General features: G+C 45.0%; 1 protein-coding gene across 9 annotated transcripts in view; it reads right to left on the bottom strand.

The window, feature by feature from the left end:
- PPP3CB (protein phosphatase 3 catalytic subunit beta) overlaps positions 1 to 25,600 on the bottom strand; it is a 1,016,614-nt gene that overhangs the window by 744,166 nt on the left and 246,848 nt on the right. For all 9 annotated transcript variants that reach the window (XM_086922326.1, XM_086922329.1, XM_086922328.1 and 6 more), the window contains one exon: positions 5,849 to 5,973. In XM_086922326.1, coding sequence (XP_086778452.1) covers positions 5,849 to 5,973 — 125 coding nt within the window. The remainder of the gene's footprint in view (positions 1 to 5,848; positions 5,974 to 25,600) is intronic.

Raw genomic sequence — 25,600 nt, 5'->3', positions numbered from 1 at the left:
AGGGGTGTGAGGGACCTTACGAACACGTTTGTAGTGCGCAAGGCATTGAGGGGCTGGCGTCGCATTCAGGGACACTCGACAGATTCGAGAAAGCCCATTGGGCTGGTAAGGCTTACAGCCCTGTTGTTAGCTCTTCCTGATGTCTGTAGTTCCCCTTGGGAGGTGCTGCTTTTCAAGGCGGCGTTCACGCTAGCGTTTTATGGGGCCCAGAGATTAGGCGAGCTAGTAGCAGCGTCCAAAGTGGACAAAGAGGGTGGCCTACAAATGGCATGTGTGGGGATCCATGCCGATACCATGTGTGTAACGATTCAAAGATCGAAGACCGACCAGGAGGGAAAGGGGGAAACAATAGTGCTTCACCGTGCTCGGACCAACCCTTGTTGCCCAGTCTCGCATGTGGAGGCTTTTAGGAGGCAGCGGGACGGGAAGCCCGGACGGGCACTATTGTGTCACAGTGATGGTACTCCTTAAACCAGGTACCAGTTTAGGAAGGTCCTGGAAATAACGGTTGGAAAGGCAGGCTTGGATCCAGCGGAATTTGGCTCTCATTCTTTTAGAATCGGGGCAGCAACTGAAGCAGTGGTACGGGAACTACCAGCCGATAAGGTTAAAAGGATTGGGAGGTGGTCCTCTGAGTGTTACAAACGCTACGTACGTGTTGACATGTTGTGACATAGCCGGATGACTCATGCTTGTATCTCTTGGTTTTGCAGTTTCTCGAACCTGTCACGTGGGAGAGGAACTTGCCGAATGTCGGCAGAAGACAGAGTCATCGCAACAAAAGCAACAGGAAGATCATCCGACGTTGGTGACTTGGGTTGTGGGCCACTCTTTTGTTAGGCGTGCAAAAAGTGTATTTCTCGCAGGTGACCGGATTAGAAGGGCGGAAGAGGGGGGGTTCTCCATCTCATTCTTCGGGAGGGGAGGCCTGGGTATTCGGCAGTTCAGGGATTACTTTCTGGAATTATTGTCGCAGCCACCCGCCCACCCGTCAGTGGTGATACTTCACCTGGGGGAGAACGACTTGACAAAACTGGGGAGACGCATCCTGATAGATGAGATCATATCCACTGCGGGGTGGGTTTCTAGGACTTGTGCGGGCTGCACGGTAGTCTGGTCCCAACTTATTCCTTGTTGGCAGTGGCGAGGAGGGGACTCGGTCAAGGCGTTGAATCACTCAGTAAAGAAGATCAACACACAGTTGGACAAATTGTTTCGGCCCCCCGGTTGCAGACGATTCCTCATGGGTGTATTTGGGGGGGGGGGCATTTCTACCTACGGGATGGGGTACACCTGACTGAGGCTGGGAACGTCCTGTGGTCAAATAACCTTTTAGCATGACTAGAGGGATAAAAGGCGAAGGGGACATGACCTTTCTGAGGAGTAGGAAGGGGGAGGCCAGATCGTCGGGTAACAATGCTGGCCTGTGGCCGTAAGGTCATGACCGGTGAGCAGCTATTTTAAGGTCTTAGGGGGCGGCATCATCCTTTGGAGGTGTCCGCCCAGGTGGAGGAGGGGTCACTGGCCCCTCCTAGAACTTCAGGGGCAGCTGGTAACGCAAGTTAGGGCCCTCCTTCACTGGTTAAATGGAGTTCACGGGGTGGACCGAGTAATTAACGGGCTTGGCTGCATGGGTGGACCGTGTAAGCAACAGGCTCGGCTGCATGGGTGGACCGAGTAATTAACGGGCTTGGCTGCAAGGGTGGACCGAGTAATTAACGGGCTCGGCTGCAGGGGTGGACCGGGCAACTAACTGGCCCGGCTGCGCATGCGCACCTGCGTAAGGGCGCAGCTTGTAAGACCTGACACCGGTTAGCGACCTTGCCATATCGCCATCAATGTTAGTATGCAAAATTTTCAGATGAGGATGTTAGATTCGGTTAGGAAACAAGCTGTATTAGAATCTTGTTAAGGCTAGCTGATCACAATTGTCGATATAAATGTATCTAAATGTTTCTGAATAATTTTGCATAAAAATTGTATATTTTGTTTAACAATTTTATTATTTTGTATCTTAATAAATACGGCTGGGGAATTTTGCGACCCCCCCGCCTTCAAAAGACAAACCATGTTCCGTTTTGTTGGGTTCTGGGTTGTTGTGGGCATACAGGGAGGGGGGCGGTAGCCGTCGCTGACCATGTGAAAAGGGGGGGCCCTTGGCCCCCCCGCCCGCATGGCAGCGCGGTGATCCCCTTTTCCCATGCCTGCCGGTGGTGTGGGGGCGTGATCTCCAGGCGTCCAATGGTACGCGGGAGGTGTGCGCCACACCACCGGTTGGCCGGCGCCCAATCCCTGATCCGGAGGCGTTGTGCAGTCTTCCGGGTCAGAGGGGCGGGCGTCGAGGGGTAAGGGGAGGGGGCGGCCCGCCCTCTCCCCGCGTCCCTGGGAATAAAGGAGGGGGGAGCGCTCAGTTGGCCCTTCTTGTCGCCTGACGCTCCCCCACACTGGTCGTGCCCCGCGCTCGGGGCCTCCTAATTTTCCCCACCCCCCATCCCTGGAACAAAGCTGTGTTGTGCATTATGTATACCTGTTTGGTTATTAATGAAGTAAATTTTTCCCGCTAGGTTGTTGAATCGAAGAAGAAATGTTAGTAGACTGTTTGTATAGACGGGAGTTGTGTATACATGTCATGGATTTAGTATTTGCTTCTCGTTTCATGGAGAAATGTAAAATGTAATTGTTAAATGTTTTCTGTTGTTTAGGCCCTTTTTCCTATAGTAGCTTGATGATTGTATGTCATACATGTGTTATAGATACTGTAGCTGTCCTTTAGTCCTTTTTTCCACAGATCGTCGTATTTATTAGGGTATTGGTCATGCGGTAAGGTTATGACCGGTGAGCAGCTATTTTAAGGTCTTGGGGGCGGTATCATCTTTTGGAGGTGTCCGCCCAGGGGGAGGAGGGGTCACTGGCCCCTCCTAGAACTTCAGGGGCAGCTGGTAACGCAAGTTAGGGCCCTCCTTCACTGGTTAAATGGAGTGGACCGAGTAATTAACGGGCTCGGCTGCATGGGTGGACCGAGTAAGTAACGGGCTCGGCTGCATGGGTGGACCGAGTAATTAACGGGCTCGGCTGCAAGGGTGGACCGAGTAATTAACGGGCTCGGCTGCAGGGGTGGACCGGGTAATTAACGGGCCCGGCTGCGCATGCGCACCTGCGTAAGGGTGCAGCTTGTAAGACCTGACACCGGTTAGCGACCTTGCCATATCGCCATCAATGTTAGTATGCAAAATTTTCAGATGAGGATGTTATATTCGGTTAGGAAACAAGCTGTATTAGAATCTTGTTAAGGCTAGCCGATCACAATTGTCGATATAAATGTATCTAAATGTTTCTGAATAATTTTGCATAAAAATTGTATATTTTGTTTAACAATTTTATTATTTTGTATCTTAATAAATACGGCCAGGGGGTTTTGCGACCCCCGCCTTCCAAAGACAAAGTATGTTCCGTTTCGTTGTGTTCTGGGTTGTTGTGGGCATGAGTGTAAGGAACTGACGCATCGCCTTGTGGCCAGTTTTGTTTGTTTGCATGACACATCCAAGGTACTTTGTGTGAACCGTGTCGTACCTGCAATGTGCTTTGAACTGAACTATTTCTACCATCGGAAAGTCATATTTTTCCTACTGTATTGTGGATTTTTGTTGTTTGGTCTTGTTTTGGTTTAGATAAAGATTACTTATTTTTCTAAACTAGTGTGGTGTCCATTTGTAGTGTTTTCGCTGTATTACTGTATGTGTTCACAAATGCTTTACACACTGCCTTTCTGCTCATGCCAAGCTATAAAGGGGGTGAGCTGGGGTTATTTTAGGAGTGTATCCCCCTTATAGTAACAATACAAATATTCCCTTGATCCAACTACCAACCTGTGAGCCACGTTCAACCATACATCAGGCAAAATCCTTTCATAAGTGTATACTTTCGACAACCCCACGTATAATTATAAAAACACACAAAGTGATATAAAAATCTCAAAAATGGATTTAATGTACATTAACAAAGACCAATAATACAATTCTTAAAAAAAAAACAGCAAAACACTGTCCACAATTCATAAAAACATTTCATGTAACAAATCCATCAACAAAATAAAGAGACAACAACAGGTGACATATTAAAAATCATCAGAAAACAGTTAATTCGATGGAATCTATATCGTAGTCATATCATACAGAAAATCTTTTGACTCAATAGTTCCTCGAAATTAATAGCCCAGAAGCGTTGTAGCATTTCGGTGTGCAAACAAATATAGCACCACCTTTATCAGGACTTTTCACGATAATTGTCTCTTTATAAGGAATAGCATTTAATCATGTATGTCTTAGAAAATGGATATTAAAAGGCAGAGCTTAATGTCTGTTTGATTTTCACTTAAGACTCTTCTAAATAGGCATTGGGTTGTCTGATTTAGTGTGAGTACATACTAGCGGCCGCGGCACCATGCATAAGGGAAAAGGCCGTGCTTAACGTCTTTCTTGTTCAAGACACCCTAGATAAGTTGTTTGCGACCTAAGATTAAAATCTGCAAAATATTTTGATTCTTCCTTGGGTTTGTAAAGTCTTCACATTGTATAATGTATGTAAATGACGATTTGTTATGCAAATCTGACTTTGTGATTTTTTCAAACCCAGTTTCAAACGATACCTCTCATATTCGCTTACATCCGACGCCGCTCCGCAATCGGGGAAATCCCCCTTACCCTGACAGAAGCAAGGGTCCCTATTTGGACAAAGGTACCTACCTCTGCCAACCAGAGACCTCTATTTCTAACAATGGGGAACAGGTGCATGGATCACTGCCATGTATGAAGTCAGAAGGGATGTGGTCCCCAGGGTCAATGGCAGAACCTGTAGCAGGCTCAAGAGGTACAGACCGCATCAAGGACAGAACTGCCAATTGTGAGCCAAGAGAGATCTGGAAGGGTGCCAAAGATGCACAAAGTAACTTTCTTGAAGGCCTTGACTTGTTGCGGGTCAACGATAGGGCAAAAAGTACGGGCTATGTGAGAATAAGTTGTGTGATCCTTGACAAGTCGCTGGGCATCCTGATGTCCAAGTGAATTCTCTGGACGACAGTGGTGGGAAGATAGAGAGTCGCAATTCGAATTCTCCTGTTTTTGTCTCCGACTTTGACTTACCTGATGACTTTGAATGTGAAAAAGACCTTTCTTGAGAACGGCCTCAAAAACTACACCGGATCTGCGCTCTCAACTTTGACCAAGACTAGCCCTTAACGTGCCCTCTGTGTTATGGCAACAAAAAGCTTGGCTTTGCTGTACCAGATCACCTTTGGATTCATTGAGCTACAGTTCTCGCACGAATTGGAAATGTGCGATGAACCTAGGCACCAGACACAAACCTGATGAGAGTCTGTCACAGACATCTGTTTGTGACAGTCCATTCAGGGTTTAAATCCTGTAGTCTTTGGAGTGGACATATTCATTGCACGCTGTGAAAACATTTGGACAAAAAAAAACTGTCAAATGACATCAAAGTTGAAGACTGAGCCCTGGATCCGTGAAAACAAAGGAAGTGATATCAGCACGCAGGGGTGGCAATTATTTGTTACAGCAGCGTCACTTATGGACAGGACAGAATTGACACAGTGCCACCTACTGACGTGTGAGGGAATTGCTGAAAATAAATTCTCTGAATCCATTCTGGCGCCTAGGGGTATTCACAAGGTGAGGAACCTGTGGTTAGAAGTATCCACCCCCAGAAAGTTTTTGCTTATGAAAGATACACAAATCTTCTGCACCATAACTCCTGCAATATATTTTGCAGCCTTCATAAACACAAGCCCTTAGAGACAATTACTTATAGAAAGTATATTAATGTATACCATTACCTCTATGCTAAAATAACCTCTGTCAACATAATCACCAAGGAAGAGGTATCTTGTATTAGCTGGTGATCCGCCCACTTCGAATAACTTCATTAGATCGAAAAACTGTCCATGAACATCGCCACACACTGCAACGAAAACATTTTTTATATGAAAATCTCCAACTGAAAAATGAGAAACATGTTATGATTGTCTGTGGCCTTTGACTAGCTCTCCCGTTTTATTTTACTAACTGCTACCTACCCATAAGTAAAATTTTTTATGCTTTTGCTTACTTTCAGCTTAGAACTACAACACCATTACTCATAACAGACAAAAGTCAGTGGAAGCTTTCAGCCAGATTCATGACGGTAAAGTGGGCTCGCAAAGGGCCAGATTCTGTGATTCTGGCCCTTTGCGAGCGCTTTAATTGCATTTGGGATTCATCATCCCAAATGCAATTTTCGCAATTTTTGGCCGCTATTTACCACGAAGTCTGACTTCGTGGTAAATAGCGAAAACTTAGAAAAATGCACTTTAGTGCATTTTATTAGTGCATTTTTCTAAGTTGGATGTTACACACACACACATGTCTTTTGGAAATGTGTGTGCGCAACACCAGTGTAAATCACCCTGGCACCCTTGAAATCGCTTCCTTATTTGCGATTCACAAATAAGGAAGATGTAGAAATCGCTATAAATTTTGCGATTTCTGCATGCATCCCGTTTTGCGAGTCTTTAATAGCGATTCCTTAATAATCGCTATTAAGGACTCGCAAAAGAGGAGCATGATGAATCTGGGGGCTAGTTTTTAAAATTGGATTTTCTCTATCCCTGAATGTCTAGTCTCTCTGAACCATTCTAACTACCGTTCCTCTATCACTTACAAAGATTAAGAAAATACAATAAATAACATCACACTTTGACTTTTTTAACCTAAGGAATACTCTTACAAATATTACATTTTGGAACTTAGTGGGGTGTTATCAACATGACATTTAAAACGAACGGCTTGGAACAAATTCATTTAACTGAGCAGAATTAAGACAATTTATAATTTAGCCCTCCCACGGCTGTTGTGCTGCTAAAGTTAACATTAAACAAAAAGAGCTGATCAAACTTTGTCAAGCTGCAGGAAGACAAAAAAATACATGTGTCTTGAAGTCTTTTAATATAGAAGTTTCAACTTGAAATATGTGTGAAGACCCATGGGTGCAGAGTAAAGGAGGATTTTCAAAATCTATTTCCCAATACATCTAACATATGTGTAGTGAAGTTAGAGTCACAGTATCTCCACACCTTGGGTATTGTTGAAGAAATATCTTTATTTGCCACAGTCTTCTCCAGCTCCTGACAGCAACTGCCAGACATAAAATACCTACATAATCATCTTCTGCTCTACGTTCCACATTCCATGAGAGTTGAACCCAGAATGTGGAATGCAAAGAGATCACATTTCCCCCCTTTCATATTACTAAAATACATAAACATTGATAATGGTTATATACTCAAGCAAGTAACAACGAAAAAAACAACAATAGAAAATACATGAGTTTCACAATCTAACCCTGAGAAAACAGAAGATATAAACTGGTTAAATATCACAATAACTCGCCACTCTTTTCCTTCTCCGTTCCACGGGATCAACAACCTTCAAATATCTTAAAGTAGCCGGCCTATGGAAACATTGCCTGGCACAAAATACACATAACTTTCACCATCAGCCTACCCACTAGAGGATGATAAACTCCTGCCTGGTGATGACATGGCCACATCCTCATCACTATTGACTCTCTACTTCACCTTCATTACCCGGCTTTTGTTCCACCATTCATGTCCTTTAATGGGGATAGCATTCTTAGACACAACATCAATTCTTCCAGGTAACCTGAACTTGGAGTTCCCTTTAATGACATAGGTAGGATCTTTTACACGCACCCAGTCACCAATATTGATCACACTTCTTTGCCCCTTGTGTCTGGCATCATACCCTTCTTTCATTTGGCTTTGGTTTGTTTTCACCCCGGGCTGTATTATCTTGTCTAAAAATTGCACTTCGTCAAATTTGAGCTTATACTCCCTCAACCATGCAGTACATAGTTTGGATCCTGGTACCTGGACCCTCATGATTGCAAAGGACACATACCTGTGACTGCAGTAGGACTTGACCGATGACTCCATAGCATGCTCTCTACTGTTCCCGTTAACTCAATTTCGTTTTGAACAGCCCACTGAATGCACTACACCAATGTGAGGTTATTTTTTTCCACAAGGCCATTGGCAGGGGGTGATACAATACTACATGTTTGTGTTTAATCACATTGTTCTGCAAAAACTTCCTCTTTTCTTTCAATACAAATTACACCCCATTATCAGATACAATTTCTTTAGGGCAACCTTCCCTCAAAAACAATTTCTTGAAATTTTTATAACTGTAAAAGTGTTGGGCTCTTGACGTATAGTTATCAAGGACCCCCTGATTACATGAAGTTTGTGATTCCTAGGTCAGGGATAGATAAACAATTGGCAAAAAACAACTTAGGCAATCATAACAAGAGTATAATAAACACGGAAATATCAAAGGAAAAAGAGCTACCAATAAAATCAGATTCTGATATTTATTAACACGTATATTAAAAAGGACATGATTTACATATACATAAAAAAATATCCAAGGCAATTAATCACTGTACATAAAACACATTTTTTTTAAAAAAAACAATACAATACACAATTATTAACCAATCATGAAAATAATTCATAAATAAGAGGTGGCACAATAATTCTCCACGCGCGTTTCGGCGACCAGCGCCTTCTTCTGGAGGAGCCACATGTTTTCTATAGATAAATTTGTGAAAAAATATCGAGATAAAAACCATTATACACAAATCTTAAAACACATTAATGCTATCTTAAAAACCATATCTATTAACAGGTAGCTTCATTTAAATCTCTTATTTTCTAAATCAGTTTTAACAATAAACATTTCATTTCAATTCCTTGTGTATCCCCAAATTGAGACAAGAGAAGGGGGGGGGGAGAAAAGGGGGAGGAAGGAGGAGAAAGGGAAGTAATGATAATATAAACTTATATGTGAGGGGGGGCATTATGTTTGTTTGGCCGTTTATATCTCTGTCCATATCTCTGGCAGGTATCTAAAAAAGAAGAAATTTCCCCACAGAGAATGGACTCTGTGTTGGGCTCTTCAATGAAATTCACCTCCCACCACTTACTGTAGTAGTCTACTATTACTATTGCAAACCTAGTTCCCCATGGTAACGTGTTGAATGGGCCTATGAAGTATATCTCCAGTTTGACCCATGTCACTTTAGGTAATACACACAACTGAAGAGGCATCGCCACAGTTTTCATGCCTTTGCAGCTGGTGGCACATCACACAGGCCTAAACCTTGGTGACAATTTCTGTGTCCCTACCTGGCTACCAATAGGTTTTCTCTGTTCTTCCTTTTGATGATGGTTTGCCCTGGGTGTCCTTCATGCCCACTAACAATTATCTTTTCCCTCAACCTACTGGGGGTATAAATTTGACAACTCTCATCAACATCCCATTTCTTTCAACCGACAACTCCTCTGTCACCTTGACATAAGCCTGCATTCTTACAGGCAAAACTCTCTGCCTGGGCCATCCCTTTTTAACATATTTCTTCACGCTCTCCAAATCTTCATCTTCCACGATTCTGGCATTTCACTTGCCCTAGGAGAATATATTACCCTGGCAAACATCAAGAGTGGCTATTAAACATTCCTCATCAGCCTCCTCACAGAACATAGTGTTCACTTCCGAGCTGACCGGGAAGCGTGATATGTAATTTGATCTAGTATTTTTACCACCTGAGATGTATTCTATTTTGAAATCATATTGTAAAAGTTCAGAACTCAATCTGGCCAATCTAGGAGTGTGGTCCCTCATAACAGTGCCGCCTGGAATATTTACCAAAGGCTTATGATCTGTTTTAAGGGAAAATCTCCTTCTAAAAATGAAACACTAAAAAAGTTCTACAGCCCAATAACAGAGAATACCTTCTCATTTTCTGTCAATGACCTGGAAGCAAACCCACAGTTACTTTGTTTCCAGCATTGCACGTTTGTGGCAGCGTAGCACCCAGCCCATCATTACTTACATCTACTGTTATGATACACTCACTCGTGAGACTGAAAGGTGCCAACACTCCTGCAGAGACAATTTCCTTCTTGAGAGCAACACATTCATCTTAACAGGCTTAACTCCAATAAAAAGTCTTTGTTTTTTTAAGTAGTTCTCTCAAATGTACAGTTTTGCAGCGAAGTTCTTTATAAACTTAGCATAGAACGCGCAAACTCTGAGAAATGATGCTACATGTTCTTTGCTTTTGGGATCAGGAGCTCTTGTAATTGCTTCCAACAACCCAGACCTAGGCGCGAGCCCTTTCTCAAAAATTACATGGCCTAAAAACTCTATGCTACTTTTGGCAAACTCACATTTTTTCTCATCAACTACTATTCCAAATTTCTGCAACCTTTTTAACACCACTTTCATGAACTTATTGTGACTGACCAGATCTTCCCTTGCCACCAGAATGTCATCCTGGAATGTTACCATCCCTTTTACACTCTGAAGCGCATTTTTTCCAACACATGTTGGAAAACAAAGGCAGCACATGTCAATCCAAAAGGCATCCTCTTGAATTGGAATGTGTCAACTGGTGATACAAACACCGTGAAATGTTTAGAGGATTCCTCCAGTTCCATCTGATGGTAAGCAGACGCCAAGACGATTTTGCTAAACACTTTGGCGCCCGCAAATGTGGTAATAATGTTATTTATATTGGGAAGAGGATGAGAATCTACCCATATAACCTTGTTCAAACTTTTCAGGTCCACACAACAAATTAACTGCCCATTTTTATTCCTGGCTATCACCAATGGGGATAACCATAATGGTTCAATGACCCCATCTTCACACATTATTTTGAGAATCTTTGCCAGCTACTCCCAAATGCTGAAAGGGACATACCTTAACTTGTGATTGACTACCATGGCTCCACTTTGTACCTTAATTATGTGTTTAAAACCTGCAACCCTACTCAGTTTATCACTGAACACCTCTTTAAACAGACTTGTCCTACACTTATTAGAATCATGATCAGCAAGCTCTTGCTCACGAGACGCTCCAACTTTGATAAAAAAAAAAACTGAACTTTTCTCCCTGGCCTTAGTGTCATTCCAATAATCCCCGATGGTACCACCCAGGCTTGTTCAGACCCTTTCTTGCTACGTACACCTTCTTAAAAATAGCTTTGGCTTTGTACTTCATGTGATATTCAAACTAACCCATGATCTTCCTTCCATCATATGTTATCAGGTTCCTGACCAGCAGAAGTAACATTCTCTCACCCCATGTTTGTTGCAACAATTCACAGGTGACCATCGTCATACTTACCCTAGAACCTAACAACTGGTTAAGCGCCTTCCCACTGACAAAAATACTCCATGAGTTTTCACAATTGGTCTCTCCACCTTGAACGACCAACACCAAGTCCCTTTCTTCACTATGCTCATTCCCTGAACCTTCGGTATATTCTCTGTCTGGGACAGAATTCACCTTGTCTTTACCCTTCACCGATTGACAAAACTTTGCAGAGTGTCAAAATCTGCCACAGGTCTTACACTTTACATTTTTTGGCAGACACAGGTGACCATTTGACCCTTGCCTAGCATACCCACATCTGAAACAAAGACATGTTTGATTAAAAAATCCTTCTTTATCCTCTTTTTTTCTTTGTAAACGTTTTACTCTGCCCCTTATGGATAGGAATAAAAACCCCGCTCTGCTCTTTCCGCATCAACTCTGTGCATGACGTGCGAGAAACCTCTACACTCTTGATAATATCAATGGTTTCTGCGAGAGTGGGGTTCTTCAGTGTTAGTAACCTTTCCTGTACCTTTTTGTCCCAACAGCGCACAACAATCTGATCATGAATAAGCTGAAATGTTAAACTCTCAAAGCTACTTTGAAAGAAACCGCTGCACTCCAGGGTGAAAGGCGATACGTAAACTGAGTAAGATCAGTGATCAGGTTTGTAGGTGCTTAGGAAGTCACCTTCCTGGTCCGAAAGGTGCATATGAAATGAAAACAGAATGAGCCTTACAGAAGGTAAGGACAAATCCTAGGCACTCTAATAAGCACCTTAGTGCGTAAAATGTTCAATAAAGTTTTGAATTCAAAGTTGAGCTTAATGTATGATTGATTTATTTCAACAATCCTTATTCATGATAGTGTTCAGTTGATCACAATTCAATATTTCATCATCATATTATAGTCATATGGTCAATGAACTTAAATCTTCGCATTTCTTGTGAGGTTGTACATTCAAAGCAGTCCCCGATGCATTTCGTGCTGAGATGCACTTCTTCAGGGGGAATCTAAAAGGTAAAGGGAAACCATATGTAGGGCGCTGATACAGGAGTCCCAGAGACACAATGTGTATAACTAAGCTAAACTATGGTGGATAGAAACCAGTACCAGAGTTTAACTAGGCGGGAGGATGAAAAACCAGTGTGGGTTCATCTAGTGGAAAGGAACGTGAATGATAGAACGAATTCAAACATAAAGGTAGCATGCCAACATATTGTGTAAAAAGATACTGTCCAAAGTGAACGTTGAAGTCGAGGAGAAAAGAAGGAAAACAGCGGTATTCGAAGGTACGTGGGAACGTAAACGAGCACTGTGAAAAATTAAAGTAACCCAAAAAAATCCCGGAATACAAACATGTGAGATAGTAAAAAGCGGCGGTGCGTTAAATATATGTGACCACTTAAACCGACATGATAGTATGAAAGAAAAGGCAAGGCTCTTACCTAGTATACAAAAGGTTAGACCCATTTCGAAAAGTAATCCGAGAGAGCTCCGAGTTCAGAGTCAAGAACCCGGAAGACGCCACGCATGCGCGTTAGATGAGGTTAAATGCACACAGAGTCGGAAAAAGTGAAAACAGACTCGATTGGGGAAAAAAACGCGAGTGAAAAGAAAGTGTGCGAAAAAGTGGGAATAAAGAGTGTAAATAATGGAAAATAAGGAAATGTTAAAATCAATGGAATGACGACCAACGTAAAGCGCACAGGAGAGACATGTGCAAGAGAGAAAAAAATAAATAAAGATACTGAAAGTAGTGTGTATAGAAAAGTGGCATGTTAGAAAAATAAAACTAGGATGAACAGTAATGAAACAGACTAAAGAATAGGATCATGCAAAGAACAGGGGAAGAGTTACAGAAGAAAATAGAACAACCTGAATAGATGAACGACCTGAATAGATGAATGACAAATATACATGGAGGGCAAATATACATAAAGGGTATCAATCAAATTAGCACATCATTTCACAGATAGAATCGATAACATACAGAAACAGTATATTTAAAGGTAACAACTGTATTCTAATCTGTCATTGAGTCCTTTAGGGTGCATCGCTAGAAGACGGTGTATCCAATATAGTTCACGGCGTAGCAAGTTTTTATTATTGTCTATGTGAGAATGTTTATCCACTACTTCCAAAACAAGGAAGCGAATTTGGCTGGGATTGTGTCCATGTTGCACAAAATGAGCTGCTACACAAGATTTAAGGTTTTTGGTGCGTATGTTGCTACGGTGCTCCGTCAATCTTATTTTGATTTTCCTTTCAGTTTTACCTACATAAGGTAGGCCACACGGGCATTTCAGCATATATATAACGTTGGTTGAGTCACAGGTGGCATTGACTTTAAGATGGATAGGCGTCCCTTGGCATGGTATAGTGCCTTTGTAGGTGATTTGTTTTTGAGTTGAAGATTGCTTCAGCATGGACGCAATATTTTTAGAGCGTTGGTGCGCAAAAATTGGAGGATGGTCAAATATCTTGTTGAAGTCCGTTTCAAGTTGTAGCATTTGCCAGTGCCTGCGAATAGATTGTTTGATTTTTGAGGATTGTGTTGAATATTTTGAGACAAATACAGCACGGGTGTCTGATTCTGTAGGCTGTTCTCTGGGTTTTAGTAAGTCCTGTCTGGATTTATTCAAGACTCTGGTTTTGGCTGTTTCTGTGATTTCCTCTGGGTAGCCCCGTTGTCTAAATTTAGTGATGATGGTAGAACTGTTGTGGTCAAAATTTTCAGGAGTAGACGCAATTCTTTGACCATCCTCCAATTTTTGCGCACCAACGCTCTAAAAATATTGCGTCCATGCTGAAGCAATCTTCAACTCAAAAACAAATCACCTACAAAGGCACTATACCATGCCACAACTGTGGCCATTGCAGCAGTATCATTTCAGGAAATTGTATGTCACACCCCACCCAAGGGACGCCTATCCATCTTAAAGTCAATGCCACCTGTGACTCAACCAACGTTATATATATGCTGAAATGCCCGTGTGGCCTACCTTATGTAGGTAAAACTGAAAGGAAAATCAAAATAAGATTGACGGAGCACCGTAGCAACATACGCACCAAAAACCTTAAATCTTGTGTAGCAGCTCATTTTGTGCAACATGGACACAATCCCAGCCAAATTCGCTTCCTTGTTTTGGAAGTAGTGGATAAACATTCTCACATAGACAATAATAAAAACTTGCTACGCCGTGAACTATATTGGATACACCGTCTTCTAGCGATGCACCCTAAAGGACTCAATGACAGATTAGAATACAGTTGTTACCTTTAAATATACTGTTTCTGTATGTTATCGATTCTATCTGTGAAATGATGTGCTAATTTGATTGATACCCTTTATGTATATTTGCCCTCCATGTATATTTGTCATTCATCTATTCAGGTCGTTCATCTATTCAGGTTGTTCTATTTTCTTCTGTAACTCTTCCCCTGTTCTTTGCATGATCCTATTCTTTAGTCTGTTTCATTACTGTTCATCCTAGTTTTATTTTTCTAACATGCCACTTTTCTATACACACTACTTTCAGTATCTTTATTTATTTTTTTCTCTCTTGCACATGTCTCTCCTGTGCGCTTTACGTTGGTCGTCATTCCATTGATTTTAACATTTCCTTATTTTCCATTATTTACACTCTTTATTCCCACTTTTTCGCACACTTTCTTTTCACTCGCGTTTTTTTCCCCAATCGAGTCTGTTTTCACTTTTTCCGACTCTGTGTGCATTTAACCTCATCTAACGCGCATGCGTGGCGTCTTCCGGGTTCTTGACTCTGAACTCGGAGCTCTCTCGGATTACTTTTCGAAATGGGTCTAACCTTTTGTATACTAGGTAAGAGCCTTGCCTTTTCTTTCATACTATCATGTCGGTTTAAGTGGTCACATATATTTAACGCACCGCCGCTTTTTACTATCTCACATGTTTGTATTCCGGGATTTTTTTGGGTTACTTTAATTTTTCACAGTGCTCGTTTACGTTCCCACGTACCTTCGAATACCGCTGTTTTCCTTCTTTTCTCCTCGACTTCAACGTTCACTTTGGACAGTATCTTTTTACACAATATGTTGGCATGCTACCTTTATGTTTGAATTCGTTCTATCATTCACGTTCCTTTCCACTAGATGAACCCACACTGGTTTTTCATCCTCCCGCCTAGTTAAACTCTGGTACTGGTTTCTATCCACCATAGTTTAGCTTAGTTATACACATTGTGTCTCTGGGACTCCTGTATCAGCGCCCTACATATGGTTTCCCTTTACCTTTTAGATTCCCCCTGAAGAAGTGCATCTCAGCACGAAATGCATCGGGGACTGCTTTGAATGTACAACCTCACAAGAAATGCGAAGATTTAAGTTCATTGACCATATGACTATAATATGATGATGAAATATTGAATTGTGATCAACTGAACACTATCATGAATAAGGATTGTTGAAATAAATCAATCATACATTAAGCTCAACTTTGAATTCAAAACTTTATTGAACATTTTACGCACTAAGGTGCTTATTAGAGTGCCTAGGATTTGTCCTTACCTTCTGTAAGGCTCATTCTGTTTTCAAACTCTCAAAGCTGCAACATAGAGATCAATCGATTCGGCCTGTTGTTGCTCTCTAGTAAAAAGTTAGTGTTGAATAAAAAATATACTTGGCTGCACATCGAACTGTTTCTCCAATTTTTTTACAGCCGATTGATATTCGTTAATATTTTCTTCGTCCTCAACCAATTCATAAGGTGGTAAATGCTCATAAATGGATTGACCCTCAAAATCTAAACTGGGTTCCAAAACAAATCTTTTATGCTCCGGGCAGTATTTTTTGCCCCCAATTGCCCCAAGTTATTTCGTAAAGGCTCTGTACCAATTTCACCATGACATGGGTAGGTCCTCAGCATCTGTAGAAAAAGAAATGGAGCTCTGATACTCTGCATGTTGAACTGAAGAAGTGTAATTTAGAGATTTGTGAACCTTCCTAATACTAAAAGAAAGTAAGTTGTAATTATGAGTTAGCTGCTGCCCACCTGCGAACCCCCAACAACAATATTATCTTGACTAAATACTGGTTTAACTGGCACAAAATGTGCATGTCCTAGTACAAAACACACTGCCATAAGCCTTTCTCAAAACACACCACACTGTCCATTGCACTGCACTAAGCTTAGCCCATCAACACAAGCTTTTTCCAGAGATGTAAGCCACTAGTGACATCCTGCAGTAAGATACCCTGACAAAATGACACTTGTGGTGCGCTGTAATATTTTGTGTGCTTCACAGTGTTTAACAGCTGTACATGTTGTCCACCTTCTGGCATTCAGTGGAGAAGTACTCGTTAATATTTCACTAGCGATGCACTGTGTTAATGCACTTTGTTACTGTTTATAGCGCACTTTGGCTCCACTACCAGCATCCCAGTGTACAGAAGGATGTATGTCATTACATCGCATACTAATATCACACATACCATTACAACGCGGGTATTAGTACGCAATGTCAATGACATCGCATGCCATAACATCGCATACTTTTATCACGAGTATGCTTTTACCACGCATGCCATTACAACGCAAAGGCATGCGTGGTAAAGCTATACTTGTGGTAAAAGCACAAGGTAAGTAACATCCCTAGCACTACACCTACACAACAGACTACTCCCACCCCTACACTGCCCCAACCCCAAAACACTGCCACACTACTAAACTACCCACACTACTCCAACCCTTACACTACCCTAAAACACTTCTACACTACCCACACTACTCCCACCCTTACACTACCCTTAACCCTAAAATACTACTACGCTACCCACACTACTCCCACCCTTACACTACCCTAAAACACTACAACGCTACCCACACGACTCCCACCCCCACCCCTACACTACCCTAAACCCTAAAACACTACAACGGTACCCACACTACTCCCACCCCTACACTACCCAAAAACACTACTACGCTACCCACACTACTCCCACCCCTACACTACCCTAAACGCTAAAACACTACTATGCTACCCACACTACTCCCACCCCTACACTACCCGAAACCCTAAAACACTACTACACTACCCACACTACTCCCACCCTTACACTACCCTTAACCCTAAAATACTACTACGCTACCCACACTACTCCCACCCTTACACTACCCTAAAACACTACAACGCTACCCACACGACTCCCACCCCCACCCCTACACTACCCTAAAACACTACAACGGTACCCACACTACTCCCACCCCTACACTACCCAAAAACACTACTACGCTACCCACACTACTCCCACCCCTACACTACCCTAAACGCTAAAACACTACTATGCTACCCACACTACTCCCACCCCTACACTACCCGAAACCCTAAAACACTACTACACTACCCACACTACTCCCACCCTTACACTACCCTAAACCCTAAGACACTACTACGCTGCCCACACTACTCCCACCCCTACACTACCCAAAAACACTACTACGCTACCCACACTACTCCCACCCCTACACTACCCTAAACCCTAAAACACTACTACGCTACCCACACTACTCCCACCCTTACACTACCCTAAACCCTAAAACACTACTATGGTACCCACACTACTCCCACCCCTACACTACCCTAAACCCTAAAACACTACTACACTACCCACACTACTCCCACCCTTACACTACCCTAAACCCTAAAACACTACTGCGCTACCCACACTACTCCCACCCCAATACTACCCTAAACCCTAAAACACTACTACGCTACCCACACTACTCCCACCCCTACACGACCCTAAACCCTAAAACACTACTACGCTACCCACACTGCTCCCACCCCTACACTACCCTAAACCCTAATACGCTACAATAAACAAACACTACAACACTACACTACCCTAAAACCTAAATCACTACACTACATAAACACTACACTACACTAAACAAACACGACAACACCACAACACACACTAAAACGTTTTTAAAAAACACACACACAACACAAACATTACCACACTACATTTAAACTACCCTAAACCCTACAAAAGTAACCCCCACCCCACGCACAAACCCCCTTATCTCTCTCCTCTCCAGCATCCCCGTCGGATCCTGCTTCCTCCTTCCTGCTTGCTTCACGTCGTTGTGAGGAAACAGCCTAAGTTTCCTCACAACGACGTGAATAGCTGCCCTGCCGCGATTACACATTACATCGCATGCGTTGTAAAAGCACATGCGATGTAATGGTATGCGTGGTTTTACCACGCGTTGTAACATCGCATGCGTTGTAATGCATGCGATGTAAAAGCAACGCGTGGTAAAACCCGCCTTGTAATGGCTGTTCCCCGTATAACGCGGGTTTTACCACGCCTTGCTTTTACATCGCATGCATTACAACGCATGCAATGTTACAACGCGTGGTAAAAAGGTGCTTGTGGGGGGGGCGTGGCTAGCAGCCAACGGGAATGGCCGCTGCCTGAGAGGGCTCCTGCTTCCCCAATAACAATCCTGCAATATCCGCTGCCATCCACGTCAAACCACAGAAGAAAAGTGCAGTGTCTCATTCCTTACCTCCTACGGGACACTCGACGAAGGCAGCAACTTGTGGGGTGACTCTGGCGACCCTTTTTGGTGCGTCCCCATCAAGGTGGTAATGGCGGCAATGGTGGACTCCCGATGCGTGGAGATGAAAGCAGCTGCCCGGGGATGGTGAAGACGCCTGGCCACAGGGCAATCCAGGAGGAGTCCTGAGGTGCTTCATGTCTAGAGGAACGCTCAGTGGAATACAGTGATCGCCCGAGTGCACCCGCGCCCAGCATTGCTGATGGAGGAGGGATGTCCCGGTGAGTGATTCGATTACTCGAGTCTCCGGCTTAGCGGCCTTAGCGCACGGCAGTCGGCATCACAGATCTGGCTGAGACTGAAGAGTAGAGGCCTTGGTGGGCAGGCCAAGGGGAGCGGAGGAGACGTGAGGACCCGGCGCTGGGGCTTGTCAGCGTCGGGACGCCCCGATCGAGACCCGGAGCCTAAATGAAGGAGGGGGAATGGCGGCCTTGGGCTCGGAGACATCAGCGTTTCGGGACTGGGCGAGGCCCCGGCTCCGCGGCGTAGAAGAGTAAAGCGGAAGTGAGGCGGTACAGGAAGCCGAGAGACAGATGATGTGACGGCGTCCTATCCAACTGATTGGGGAGGACAGCGTTAACCTGCATTTCCGGAAGGGAGCCGCAGCAGAGCGATAGGCGCCTATGAAGTAATTGGAAGAGGCATCCTGCTGGAAGCGTCGCCCTGCAGCCTCAGAGGAAAGTATAGTTAAGCCTCCTCATTTGTGCCCCGGGCCCGAGGGATCCGCTGAGCCTAATTTGAATGCGTAGAGGCTGAATTTACCCTAAGATAGGTGACTGGATGGAGGTAGCCAGACATTCAAACTTGCCTGGTAGTGTGGGAATACCGCGGGCGGGCTGGTGCCTAGTATTTAGAAGCCTTAAACGGAAAGAGACTGACAAGTGCTCCGAGGTACAGTCTAGGTGGTGAAGTGGTGGCCCAAGGGACAGTCGGTCCTCAGTCGGGGGGGGGGGGGCACCGAAGGTTACTGACTGCTCTTCATATGTTGGGGCAAGGGCTCTCCTAATTTTACCAAATAAGGCCTCATTAGCCCAGGAACTTCAAAACAGGCAACGTTTTGACCCATGTGATTGGCACTACCGGCTGGACCTACGGGGATACCAGACCAGAGGGGTCCATTGCAGTAAAGTGTTGGGGCAACGGGCCCAGTAAAAAACGTCATATTCTGAGGGACCGGACAGAGTACGGAGGTGCCGCTTGATTGGGACTGACACTGGAGAGACATCACAGTGTCGAAGAAACACGTGGGGTTGATAAATTCAGCCGAAAGATCCTACGCCCAGTGACGGAACGCAGTGGATACATCTCCAAGGGAGACACCTATAAATGTTGTTACTCTCACGAGCGGTGTGCAGGAGGCCCCCGGTGCAGCCGGCGATTCTCTGCTGTGACGCTGGCTGTCGATTCGCCTAAATGGCGACAGAAGGGAAAAATCCTAAGGCCAACGCTCAGAAGCAACTAGCCAAATTTGCATGGTCCAAGGCACGAGATAAAAGTGAGTCACCACAGATGGAGAAAGACGGGGGGACAGCTGCCTCTAAGCAAGGAACAGAGCCAAGCCTACACGACGTTATGGCGTGCGATCAATGGGATGCGTGCCTCGCTGGACTCAGTTACGGTGGAAGTTTCCCTTATTAGGGCTGACTTCCGGAAGATGGATGAAAAGGTCAAGGAGCTGAAGATAGTCACCGGAGCACTACAGACAGATACATCTGAACTTCAGTCCCAGATGGTCGAATTGCAAAAGAAACAGGAGCGGATTGCACGACTTGATGACTACGAAGGCCGGGCACGCCGTAATAATATCTGCATCTTAGGTATTCCGGAATGGGCTGAGGGACCGGCAGCGGTCCTATATGTAGAGGACCTCATCACTAAACACCTCAAGCCTAAAACTCTGTCCAGCTATTTCTCCAATGAAAGGGCCCATAGAGTGCCAGGTGGTAGGCCGAAACCGAGAGCACCCCTGAGGCCCCTCATAACTTGTGTGTTCAACTATCGGGATAGAGACATTATCCTCCAGACTGCAAGATCTAATCCCCCATTGAAAATACAGAACTATGAAGCGTCCTTCTTTCCTGACTTTACCGCCAAGGTCCAAGCTCAACGTCGCAGCTTTCAGGCAGGGAAGAGGGAACTGCTGGACCGGGAGGTGAAATATGCAATGCTTTTTCCAGAAAAGCTAAGAGTGGAATCGGATGGTAAATCATGGTTTTTTGAATCACCGGAGGCAGGCTGGGACTGTTTGGAAGGATGGAACAACGTGGGTGGTCGCAGAAGAGATTGCCCTGGCAGATCTGGTCAGCATAGAGGCAGCACCACAGAAGCTACGAAGGCCGGTCCAACGGAGAAAGACGGCCAGACGACAGAAAGGGCCTGATAACCCCCAGGAGAAATGTGAAGAGCTGGCGCCTTGCCGAAACGGCAAGTATTGGAAGGGGGGAGACAAGATTCATGTTACCTATTAGTGCAAGGACATTGAAGCTGTTGTTTTGGTAAGCAGATCAAGAATGATGGGTTTACAAGGTGTGATTCTAACGACAACTGACTATGGGACAGTAGTGGATGGCAAAAATTTACAATAATCTGTGGTGTGTACATGCGGGGATGGGAGTACACTAACCCCGTGCATTTCAGCATTTCAGGGGGGGGAGAGAGGCACTCTGCCAAGTTTGGGAGTGGGCAGTTCTAAATCCACGGGCAGGGGGCAGGGAGGAGGGAGGGAACCAGAGGCTCTGGAATTTGGGAATGTTTCTTTGTTGACTGTTTTGTTGGTAGGCACTGTGATTCTGTGATTCTAAAGCGCAAAGTAGTCATATTGAACACTAGACGGCAAATGTAGAGTGGACGGGAATTTTTTTTTCCTCCGTTTAAGATAATCTGAGTACTTGGAAATTGTGTAATGCATAGCAATGGGGCGATAGGGATCGAACACTTTCTATTCTGACCTGGAATGTCAATGGTGTTGGCGATCAGATTAAACGAGGGATAGTGCAGTGGTAGCTAAAAAGACATTCACCTGATGTGGTCTTGCTGCAAAAAAATGCATCTCGCGGGCCAGAAATCCAAGACCCTCACTAGGTGGGGGTACAAACTCCTAGTGCATGCGGATTACACCACAGGCTCGAGGGGGGCGGCCATATTGGTAAAGAAAAGTACGCCTCTTATTGTTCATAAGACATGGGCAGACTCGGGGGCTGATCCGCAGGGGCAGAGGCCCAGTGGAATGGAAGAGACATCAACACACTCTCAGTGTATTTACTGCCCGCTCTGGATAAGGTGGCACTGGAGGACCTAGGAAGTAGGCTGACGGGACTCCGGGAGAGCACACTAATCCTGGGGGGAGATTACAACATGACATTAGATGACACTATAGATCGCCACCCACCATAGTCTAGAGCAAAATCTAACAATCCTATGGCTGATTTGCGAAGGCACTGGGTTTGACAGATGTAGGTCGTGTGCTTCAAACAACTGGCAAATTATTCACGTATTTCTCTAATGTCCACCGCAGTTTCTCGCGTATTGATTATTTCCTTACACACCTGTCCTCGATAGGTAACTTCGCCCAGTATAAAGTTCTACCCAGAGGCATAAAGGACCATTCCCCGTGTGGATGGAATATACACACTGGGAACTACAGGCACGCACCACTATTGTTCTTAACCCATGACTTGTACACATACCTGATATTAGGGAGGAACTCCGCACGCAATCAGAGAACTATTTTACTGAAAACGTGGGCTCGGTCGACTCGGCACAAATAATTTGGGAAGCATACAAGGTGGTTCTGAAGGGGCAAGCTCTGTCATTGAAGACAGGATATATCGCCAAAAAGCGTAGACTCCTGGTCCAGGTGGGGTCTGACCTCCTTGAACTGGAGCAGGAGCATTCACAAGATCCCTCACCAAACACGAGTCAGACTCCTAATGAAGCAAGATGAATACAGGATAAAAACTAGGAAACATATGGTGGCTAAGTACCGTGCCACCCAGCACAGACTCTATGAACTAGGGGATAGGACACTTGCGTGGTTTGAAAGACGAGAGCAGGGATCCAGATGGGTACACAAACTGACGACACCAGGGGGTGAAACAGTGACACATCCACAAGAAATAGCAGAGTAATTTGCTGATCACTTCGAAAAGGTGTACTCCCCCTCTACACACTACACGGCTGAAGATTCCAGTCAGCTCCTGCAAGACAGTAACGTGCCGGGCCTCTCAGATGTAGAGCGGGAGACCCTGGAGGTAGATCTTTCGAACCCCAGGTTAGGGATTACCAACCTGTAAATATACCTTGGTCTACCCAGCCATCCACCGCCAATCTACGAGAAATCTACAAGGAACCCACAAAGAAACTTCGTACCTGATCTTCGACTTGCTCTGGGCTGATTTGGCAAAGGGTGTTTCCAGCTAGACGACCCACAGTGACCGAACGCTCCTCCATCTCGCCTGCCTCACCCGCCCTCCTCGCTGCTCCCCGCCTAGATTGGGCACACTAAGCTGACCGGGAACCGTTCCTACAACCTCCATTGCACCGATATGGGGCTGGATCACTGTTGGACATGCCACAGTCGAGTACCCTGGTATGAGCGTGCCGCTTCTCGTCGCCCTGCCTTGTCTATCTGCAACCCGCATGAAACGGTCTGCCAGCGCGGACCCCCATAGGACCTCCGAGGCACTGGTTTTTAGGCATGCCGCTTCTCGTCCACCAGCGATGACCCCCATCGGACCTCCGACTTCTCGTTTCAGTGCCCTGTCTGACTGCTCCTTGCACAAAAGGGCCCTCCGACGTGGACCTCAATCGAAACACCAAGGCCTGGTTTCAAGCATTTTCTCAGGGCAGCCTTCCTCTCTGCTCCCCTGACTGCTACATGAATTCTGCATGACGACCACCCAACTCTGACCCTCCACACTGTGCAGCCCTCCTCTACGTGTCCCAGGCTGCCGCTCGACGAGTCTCCGCCTGGATGTTTAACGATAAAGCTTTGAGACACGATCTCCGCCCTACCCCAGTGTAGCCCCCGGCCTCAATGATTTAGCACCCCGCCACTCAGACCTCTACCACGTCCTCTCTGGTGGTTTGGGCCAAAATGAGGTAGGCATCCAAAAAAGAGTCAGTATCATAAGAGAATTCGCCTTTATTAAACCGTCGATCCACCTCTCCCTCCCGTGGTGACTCCATCGGCCAGCTGGCCGCCTAGTTTGCCACCGAAATTTAGATGGCAACATTCCACTTTTTCTCGCCTACCAAGATGGCATACTACATGTCCCCCTTGTGAGGCCAGGGTGAGCGGTTTTCCCCCTCCACCCGAGCCCCCCTCGAAGCATATATCTTAGCAAGAACCCAAATCTGACTGTACGGAGGTGGCCTCCTTTCGCCTTTCTTTTTTCTTGAGGTGTTCTCTCCTGTTTGCTGCCAAAGATAAGATGGCGACGATTTGCTTGTCCCGCTTCCCAAGATGGCATATGACACGTCCTGCCTTTGAGAGCAGGGTGAGTGTTTTTTCCTCCCTACAGCCCGAGCCTCTCTCGATGCATCTTACTAAGCAGGGAACCAACACTGACCCCCAGGGTGGCCTCCATTCTATTTTTGCGAGCCGATATCACACAATTCGCCTGCATTCGACACACACCCTTGTGAGACCAGGGTGAGTGGTTTTCTTCCCCACCACCAAAGTCGACCTTCAAGCACCTAAGTAAGCAGCATAATGTGCTTTTGTGTGTGCGTCTGTGCGTGTATGAGGGTGTGTGTGCGGACTCACGTGTGTGTGTGTGTGTGCGCCTGTGCGTGTATGAAAGACTATGTTCACATTTCTGTGTGCTTGTGCATGTCTGTGCGTGTGATGGTGTGGACATGTATTTGGGTGTTTTTGTATTAGAGCATGTGATTCTATGTGTGCTTGTGTTTGTGCGAGCAGATGTTTCTGTATATGTGCTTATGACTGGGAGTGTGATGCTATGTGCATGTATTTGAGTGTCTTTGTATTAGAGCATGGGATTGTATGTGTGCTTGTGCGTGTGGATGTTTCTGTATGCGTACTTGTGAGATTGTGTGCGCACATTTGTGTGTGCTTGTGCATGTCTGTGCGTGTGATGGTGTGTGTGTGTGTGCATGTATTTGTGTGTACGTCCTTGGGTATTTTTGTTCTGGAGCATGTAATTGTATGTGTGGCTGTGCTTTTGATAGTTTCTGTATGTGTGCTTGTATGTGTGTGCTTGTCTGCGTGTATGATGGTGTGAGCGCATTTGTGTGTGCTTGTGCATGTATTTGGGTGTTTTTGTATTAGAGCATGGGATTTTATTTGTGCTTGTGTTCTTAGATGTTTTCTGTCTATGTGCCTGGGTGTGTGTGTCAGTGCGCATATGAAAGAGTTTGCTCACACTTGTGTGTGGTTGTCTGTGCGTGTGATGGTGTGCACATTTGTTATTCTCAGGCCGCCACAGTACTGGATATTGATTTTAACTGCCAGATGCCTGACCTTAGGATGGCCACCAGTGTACAGTACAGTCCAGTGCCTGACCCTAAGATGGCTTCCATAGTGGCCCCCTACACTCTGTTTTACTTCCCTGGGACAACAATTGGACATTGACCAGACCTTGAACCTATCCCCTAACCTGCCTACACATCAGGACTTGGAACCTGCAGAACTTACCCCAGACTGTGGAGACCTAGCGATTTGGCTGATGCCCGGTGGATCTACCATATAGCTAAAGAGGAGATGGGTTGTGGACTCCCCCCCCACTACCGTCACCTA

This window comes from Lissotriton vulgaris, chromosome 5, assembly GCF_964263255.1.
Source record: "Lissotriton vulgaris chromosome 5, aLisVul1.2, whole genome shotgun sequence".
NCBI classification, from domain to species: domain Eukaryota; kingdom Metazoa; phylum Chordata; class Amphibia; order Caudata; family Salamandridae; genus Lissotriton; species Lissotriton vulgaris.
The sequence above is the reverse complement of the archived record's forward strand: the minus strand, read 5'-3'. Positions and strand labels throughout refer to the sequence as shown.